The 8,435-nt window shown below is 44.3% G+C and overlaps 1 protein-coding gene across 1 annotated transcript in view; it reads right to left on the reverse strand.

Annotated features, from left to right (window-relative positions):
• The window catches only part of LOC143477254 (alpha-2-macroglobulin-like), a 43,538-nt gene that overhangs the window by 33,368 nt on the left and 1,735 nt on the right, over nucleotides 1–8,435 (reverse strand). Inside the window, exons 2-17 of the mRNA XM_076975799.1 lie at nucleotides 8,239–8,419; nucleotides 7,988–8,144; nucleotides 7,798–7,850; nucleotides 7,636–7,656; nucleotides 7,336–7,501; nucleotides 7,157–7,241; nucleotides 6,778–6,895; nucleotides 6,573–6,693; nucleotides 6,333–6,442; nucleotides 6,044–6,214; nucleotides 5,721–5,954; nucleotides 5,409–5,621; nucleotides 5,156–5,305; nucleotides 997–1,119; nucleotides 716–824; nucleotides 348–450 (exon numbers count right to left, since the gene is read on the reverse strand). Of these exons, the coding sequence (XP_076831914.1) occupies nucleotides 348–450; nucleotides 716–824; nucleotides 997–1,119; nucleotides 5,156–5,305; nucleotides 5,409–5,621; nucleotides 5,721–5,954; nucleotides 6,044–6,214; nucleotides 6,333–6,442; nucleotides 6,573–6,693; nucleotides 6,778–6,895; nucleotides 7,157–7,241; nucleotides 7,336–7,501; nucleotides 7,636–7,656; nucleotides 7,798–7,850; nucleotides 7,988–8,144; nucleotides 8,239–8,419 (2,115 nt within the window). The remainder of the gene's footprint in view (nucleotides 1–347; nucleotides 451–715; nucleotides 825–996; nucleotides 1,120–5,155; nucleotides 5,306–5,408; nucleotides 5,622–5,720; nucleotides 5,955–6,043; nucleotides 6,215–6,332; nucleotides 6,443–6,572; nucleotides 6,694–6,777; nucleotides 6,896–7,156; nucleotides 7,242–7,335; nucleotides 7,502–7,635; nucleotides 7,657–7,797; nucleotides 7,851–7,987; nucleotides 8,145–8,238; nucleotides 8,420–8,435) is intronic.

The following is an 8,435-nucleotide window of genomic DNA, read 5'->3' on the forward strand; positions in this document are numbered from 1 at the left end:
CTAACATCACTCACTAACCCCACTCACTAACATCACTCACTCACCCCACTCACTAACATCACTCACTCACCCACCCCACTCACTAACCCCACTCACTCACCCCACTCACTCACCCCACTCACTAACATCACTCACTCACCCCACTCACTAACCCCACTCACTCACCCCACTTTCTAACATCACTCACTCACACCACTCACTCACCCCACTCACTAACCCCACTCACTAACCCCACTTTCTAACATCACTCACTCACCCCACTCACTAACCATATTTACTCACCCCACTCACTAACCCCACTCACTCACCCCACTCTCTAACCATATTCACTAACCGCACTCACTAACCCCACATCAACAAGCTGCCATATCCACGTTTCAGGGAAGAATTTGCGAACAGTCTCCACAGGTGCAAGATCATTGAAGGATCCACTAATTTGCGCGTATGCAACTGAGAATCAATAAAAACACAAACATTAATCATACCTCAATTGTTAACTACTACCAGATGTATTAACTTGTGGAAACAGCAATTTAAAATATGTAAAATAAAATGTATCCCAAGAATCTCTCAAGTTCTGTTAAACATCTTGATCATAAATCCATGAACACTTTAAAGTAGAAAGTCTATTATACAAATGAGGATAACTGACAAATTCCACTAATGAATGATGTGTGATTTACGAATAGAGTAAAAGTGAAGCGTGTAGATGTACCTCCTGGAATTCCTGGAAGAGCCACCGGGCGATTAAATTCTATGCCTTTGTAGATCAAACACTGAGGTAATCTAATAATCAGATTTGTCGCCATCTTCAGTCCCACCCTCTACAAGAAGACCACAAGGGTAATGTACATGACAGACAGATTCAAATTATGTTACTTTACTCTAATTCATTCTCTTGGGAGTACTGAACGAAATTCAATTAGCAGTTTGGGCAATTAAGAAGCAAATATTTATAAAAACCAATTAGGATACTTTTGACAACCAATCTGTCACCTTTAAAACTTGGTAAACATGGTCCATATTAACATTCCGGCGTGGTCTAACATTCAAGCATTTCAGCTCATCTTCAACCTCATAAGGGTAACCTGATACCGTCACTGGTAATAAATGAAAGATCTGTGATACAGAAACATAAAATGATTTAACTTAGCTAAACAAATAACATAACAGTATTGTAGTTAACAGGAAGATATTAGGGGTGTTAAAAAAAGTAATGAGTCCAATTTTCATTTTTTATCAAAATTTGGTGCAGTCCAGTACATTCAGACCTGCTGTAGGAATGATATACAACTTTTCCTTGAAGTAAAGAAATAATACAGATTCTATATTGAGTTGTAAAGAATTTAAGCTCAACAGGTTCTCCTACATAAGCTGATCATTAGCTGTGTCCTTGACTCATATGCAGGTTTAATGGAGACCTACAACATGGATTAAAATGCCAGGCACTCAGTGGAGGTTTCTATCCATTGGTGAGGCATTAAGAAAACTTCAGCTCATCTCATTATATAATATAATGATAAACATTCCTGATCACTGGAGCAGAGATTGGTAATATATACTGTATGTGTATTTTTTCATTCTGTCTGATGGCAAATTTTAATTAAAAAAAAGGTGCATATTGTACGCTGTGCCAATTTGTCTTCACACAAAGGTAATCCAGAGTGCCGTGATGTGTGATAAATTAAATTGTCAAGCTTTTGGACAAATCTGAAAAAAATAATGACAAATCTCACACCTAACATTTGAAATTTTAGTATAATGGGTGAGGCTGGAGGCAGGAAGCCAACATTAACACCAGGGCTTAATTTGAGCCGGATCCTGCCGGAACAGGATCCATGCGTTCTGGGAACTGTCTGCCTCGATCCGGTAACTTTCAAGCCTACTAATTATAAGTTATGAAGAAATCTGTCTGTGTTGAACCAATTGAACAAATAATTCTATAAAAGACATTTTTTAAACACAAGATCCACATTCAGGCTTCCTAAATCACATAAGAGCTCTCCCTTTTAGCGATGCCTTAATTTCTGTGTCTCCCCCATAAAGCATTTGCCCACCCCTCACACGCCTTAGTCCAAAGTCATGGGCATTTTTATTATTATACACAAAAATATAATAAAACAACACAAATAAATTGCAACTCAGTTTTATGGGTTATGTGGGTCATTAATAAAAAAATAAAATTATTTATTACATTTTACAATAAAAAATAGAAATGGTTGATGGGAAATATTTTGTTTTATGTAGAGATCAGACAAAGCCGCCAATTTGTCAAAATAACAGTGATCAAAAAAGTGATCGAAAAGACAGTCAAACTTGCTTTCCTTTTTTATATAAAAAGCATCTGATTGTACTACTAAACAACCAAGACTTGAGGCAAATGAAGGCAGAGGCAGTGGAGATGTTATTGGGGCAGGTGCGAGTGTGGTTGAGTCCCAAGCTATATACTAAACAACGATTCTGCACTTAAAACACTTATAAAACACGCGTACATTTAAAAGTAATTTATATAAACGAATTGGCTTTATTGACATTTGTGCACCTAAGCGTTGCATTTTGTGTGCGATCCAGTGACATTGTTGGCCTCAGTGACCCCGTGAGTCATGCCGCTGTTTGTGTTCCGACATCGTTTGATTTACAAATTAAGCACTGATTAACACGCAACTGTCACGTTGAGGACCCCGGCCCCTCCCTTTTGGGCGTGTGTCAACGTTGGCAAGCGGCACCACCGAGCTTCGTCCTCCCCCCAGCGCCGTGACTCCACGCCGACTCTGGCGCAACTGAAGGCGGACCCCGATTGCGCCTACATGTTGTGCGCGGCGCGGGAGACCGCTATTCCCAAGTTGGAGGCGGAGTACCGCAAGGAAGCGGTACGGGTGTGGAGAGAAAGGCACCCCTCACCTTCCCGGGAACTCTCGCCCATACGGGTAAGCGTCCCTGAGTTCTACGAGCCAGGGACGCCCCCAGAGGGCGGGCTTGCGGAGAGGGAGGACTCACCTCCGCACGGCGACGTCAGGCTGACGTCAGAGCAGCTGGAACGGGACCCGCTGTGTGCGGACCTGCTGAGGTTGGCTCGGGAAACCTCCAGTCCCGAGTGGGCGGTGGTCTTCCGCCAGGAGGCAGTGAAGGGCTGGCTAGCCAGACACCCGTCTCCTTCCCGCGCCCTCTCGCCTATGAGGGTGGGCTCCTGCGTCATCGGGGCTACCGAGTCCACCCCAGAGAGCGAGTTCGGGGCGGAGGACTCCGAGGAGGAGGAGCAGGAGGAAGACGACGAGGAGGGTTACCCCCCCTCAATATGCGACGCGTCTACCGTAAACTACGGTGAGGAGGAGCAAGACGATTACCCTCCGTCCAAGTGCGAAGCGTCTACCGTCGACTACGGGGAAGAGGAGGAGGAGGAGTCGGAGGAAGAAGACTACCTCCCTCCGCCCGTAGGTCCCACTCCCTCCGTAGAGGAAGGCGGGGAGGAGGAGGAGCGAGACGGCTATCCTCCGTCCGTGGGCTCGGGAGTGTCCGAGTTCGCGGACAGCGACCTCTACACCGAGGAGGAAGGCTCCTACACGGAGGACGAAGAAGAGAGCCTTCCCTCCTCCGTGGGAACCGTGAAGGGGAGGTGGACCACGTCCTCCGATCGCTCCGGAGGAGGGAGGATGGACTGCTCCCGGGGTGGCAGCCCGGAGCAGCCCATGAGTTGGAGCCGGGGCAGCGAGGCGACCGAGATGGAGGTAGACGCGCCCGCTGTCAACTCCAGAGGGCGGTCACGGAGCGAGGCGGGCGTGTCAGACGGTCAGCAGGGGGGAGAGTCCAGCCGCGCTGCACCGAGCGCTTCCACCAGCCGCGCTGCACCGGGCACGTCCGCCCGCCGCGCTGCACCGGGCACGTCCGCCCGCCGCGCTGCACCGGGCACGTCCGCCCGCCGCGCTGCCCCGGGCACGTCTGCCCGCCGCGCTGCACCGGGCACGTCCGCCCGCCACGCTGCACCCGGCAGAGGGTTCGCAGAGAAGGCAGGAGGGGGATTGCCCAACGCAGCGCCAGCAGCTCCGGACCTCTCTCCCCTACTTGCTCTCCTTCTGGCGCGAAGCCTGGCGCCTATATCATGTGTGTGTGTTCCAGTGTTTGTCAGTCTTCCCCTTTGTGTACCTAACCCGTTTTTCCCTCTTGTGCCACTATGTGTAAGCGTGCCTGTGTGTGTGTTTGTGAATGTTCCGTTCAGTGTGTCTAACGTCTTTTCCCCCGTCTTCCCAGGGAGGGTGTGCTTGGCGATTCGTAACGGACGCTTTGCCAAGGGCAGTCACCTCCCAGACGCAGGACTGAGCGCGTCGGATCCGCCCATCGTCGTGGGTTCGGGGCACTCGGTCCTGTTGGCACCCCGGGACGGGTAGTGCCCTTGGAGGGGGCGTCTGTCACGTTGAGGACCCCGGCCCCTCCCTTTTGGGCGTGTGTCAACGTAGTCCACGTGCTTTGTCTGCTTCAGTGGCTATCCGTGGTTGGGGTTTTGTCGTGTGATTAATAAGTCTCACCTGTGAATCGTCTCGTCAACACGTGGGGCTAATGTGGTTTGTCTATTTAATGTGCGCTTGCGCAGTGTCCTGTGCTCGTCGTTGTCCAAGTCTGCACGTTGTGTGATTCGTGTGTGTTTCTCGTGCGCTATTGCGCAATACCTGTGTACATTAAAAAGTGACGTCTGTTTACAAAATCGAGGATTCTGTGTCTCGTCCTTGGCGTAGCCCGAACGTCACAGCAACGTTAATTCTGCTTACAAATGGACAACAAACGAAGTCACACACCAAGAACTACTGACAAATAACGCAGACAACATACACACTTAAATACATTGACGACAACAAGACACGAAGTACATCACATAAGAATAAGGAAACGAGAGACAGGTGCGACGAATAACATGAACAACACACACAAACCAAGACACACATGAAGATGACCACCAGACACGGGCACTGGAGTGAACGACACAAGTCGAAGGCGCAATTAACACATCTAGAAAAAGACTTCGGACTTGACTTGAAATACAATAACACTTCATGGACCAATCCAGTACTTCAACATTACGCATTTAACTTTTTAACCCTACTGGATTATGTAAAAAAAGAAATTTACTCCGACCTTCTGGAAATGCCCTAGATTTTAACTTCACCTTGTCAGTGTTGAGGCGATCTCCAGACTCCATGAGAAACACACTCTTATCCACCGCACTGAGGCCACACAGAGATCCAGGCAGAGCTGAGAGCTGGAGAGAGTTCTCCTCCCCAGGAACTGCTCTGGATGGAGAGAACTGCAGCGAGACCTGATAGAAGACCACAGTGGAAAAAAGTTCAGACAGTTTTCCATTTTTAAGTATGGAAAAAAAAACCACTCACAAAATGACATTAGAGGTTAAAATGGATTACCTTGTTTTTAAAACATTTTTCTACATTAAAATTTTTGCTGGCAGCAATGATGTTCTCACTGGGTAGGACACCGTATGCCAGAACCTGCACTACAGGAGCCAGCTCAGAACCAACAGACAGTTTAAATGAGAGTTTTCCCTCTGTCAACCTGCTGGAGTCTTTCACTTCTACTTTCTCATACCCATGATGGACTATAGCTCCTTTAGATAAGACCTGTGACAGAGGACAACACACGTTTATTTATTGCTGTTGGGATAGAATAAATCCAGTGATCAGTGTTTCATTCTATATGATATTTCTGCTTGTACTCACCATGTATACAATATCAGTGCTGAAAGTCTCAGTGCTTTCCCCAACAATATAGTACTTAATGGTTATGGAAACTTCTGAACCACATATTATTGGTTCATTTAGACTTTCAATTAACAGTTCACTGTATACTGGACTGTAAGGTGTGGCAGGTTGTAACAGTTGTATGTTGGCTTCACCCGTTGTAAAATGGGGTGTTTTGTGCGTGCTATATTGAATTTCTGGAAGGACACTTGCCTAGATCACAATGGAACAAGAATATGTCTCAGTGCAGGACAATGCATTCTGTTAATCTCAAACTGTAGTGAGAACTTATTTTAACATACCCACAGTTTCATCTGTGTTTCAGGGTCATTAGGTGCATTAATTGAGAAGTTTGCTATTCCATTAATGTCTGTAGTTAGATTAAGAAGTAGTTTTGATGACCACCTTTCACCAGTCAAAAGATAGACCTTCTTGTTGGGAATCAATCTTCCACTGAAGTTTGTAACTTTGATCTGTTGACCGGTGAACAAAACATTTGTTTTCAAACTTTTCTATAAAAATCTAAAACTCGTGGTAAATATTAATGACTAGAAGGGATATAATGGAGGCTTGAAAGCAAAGAAATCCTACCTTTCCCTTTACAACTATTCTACGTTCAAAGGTTTTTGGTAAATTGAGAAACTTGACTTTACCAATTTCAAAAGTAAACCGTATTTTTTCAGACTTTTTCATTGTAATTGCTAAAAAACAAAGCAAATTAAGTTGTTAAATATTATTGATTCTTCTGTAGAATTATTACAAATTTATCCATTCCATTTATTTGATCCATATATCATCATATGTTGAATATTTCATTGATTTATGGCTGACCTGTGCCTTCCTCTGTCACTATGGCTGTAATACCAAGGGAGTCTTGTAAATTTTTTTCCATTTCAGGATTGATGAAAGTTGATGTGTTGAAGGCCAGAAGAGCACAACCAGTCCTACTGAGCTATAGGAAAATCCACCAAACAAATATGTGAATATTTGCTGAGAACTATTTCATGAGTGAGAGAGAAACATATAACATACCCACCTCCACTGTTTCAGTCAGACATGGTGAAAGCGTAGCAGCATCATAATAAATATATCTCCGGAATGATCGGCACACCTGCACCTCTGCTTTGCCAGAAACTGGTTGTCCATATGTGTACCTATAAAAACATACAGGTTAAATTGCAGATAGGTCACAGTATACCTATATAGATGTGTGTCTGTGAGACAAAGAGAGAGAGAGAGAGAGAGAGAGAGAGAGACTAAAAAGGACTCCAGGGAGTAACTGCCATCTACTCTAGTACAGATGCAGAGGTATTAAGAATTATGAATGGGAGAGTAGAGATTCTTCATCAGCAGTGAAAACACTTTTTGAAACTCCAGAAAGTGAAGTGTGTGGAGGGTTTGACATAGGCACTTACTTTCCACAAACCTCTAGTTTCAGTTCCTCCTCACCAACACTTTGACGTTCTGGTGCTTTGACTGTAACCTCAAACTTTGGTAAAACTGGAAGGCAAATGCATGAAATTAATGAAATTACATAGATCAACCATCAATTACATACACACCAACAACGCTACTGAACCAGTGCTGTACTTACCGTACTTTTTCACTTTAAATCTATGTTCAGTCAGCCTATTACCAATGTTGACCTTCAACCTATAGAAGCCCTGAGGAGCCTCTGAATTGAGCTTATGTGAAAGCTGCAGTATCAGGCCTGTCGAGGACACATTGGTCCACTGACCAATCCTGTTACGATTAATGTCCTGTTTGGTTCCACCAAAGAAAAGACAATACTTGTGTTTAATACCAGCACATTCAAATTAAAATAGAAAGGAAATGATGAATAATGTTAAGAACTTTAACAACACTGTCATGAATATTTACATGACCATCGTACCTCCAGTGTTAACAGGCTATACTGTAGGGGAAAGTACAACAGGGTATCAGTATTTTTGTTATTTTGATTAAGAAACTATCAAAATGCCTCCAAAACTGTGATGTTATGACTACATAAGTAACAAATTAAAAACTAAAGATGTAATCTTTACACTTTGCTTACCATTTGTTCAAGAGGGACAAAGTTAGAATCCATGGTTACAACTCTGAAATTCACTGTGAGAGGCCAGTGGTACAGAAATATGTTCTAAATTCAGTAGAATTCAATGGCATTTCCATATAAACCATATACATGAACTGGAAATATTGAGACTAATAATGAGACTGGAGATTTTACAGGAAGGCTGAATTACCTGTTTGGCCAGGATTGTAGATCGGTTTATCCGTCTGAATAAATGTTAGTGCTTTGTAGGATTTGAACAGGACTTTGCTTTTCTCTGTCATCTCAAAATGTTCACCTTTCACTTGAACTTTGACCTCCTGCAGTGATTGGCCATCAACCTCTGGAGCCTGTAGAGATAAAGCTGTGTGTTGCACTCCATCCAAAACTTCAACAATAATCAACACCTAAAGTAAAAATATGATGATCTTAGTGGTCTGTGACCTTGAAGTGGGAGCAGCGGTGAAACTCTTCCTCCACTCTCTCCTCTAGAAGTTTTCTGTTCTCATTGTTGTCTATCAGGTAGACTGTCATTTCCAGAGTCTCATTAGGCTTGAGGAGACTTATACAGAGTTTAGCCTCAGAGCCAGACTCTATTACTGCAGGAAACGTCACCAGGAAATATCTACAGACAAGAACCA

This window comes from Brachyhypopomus gauderio, chromosome 16, assembly GCF_052324685.1.
Source record: "Brachyhypopomus gauderio isolate BG-103 chromosome 16, BGAUD_0.2, whole genome shotgun sequence".
Classification (NCBI taxonomy): domain Eukaryota; kingdom Metazoa; phylum Chordata; class Actinopteri; order Gymnotiformes; family Hypopomidae; genus Brachyhypopomus; species Brachyhypopomus gauderio.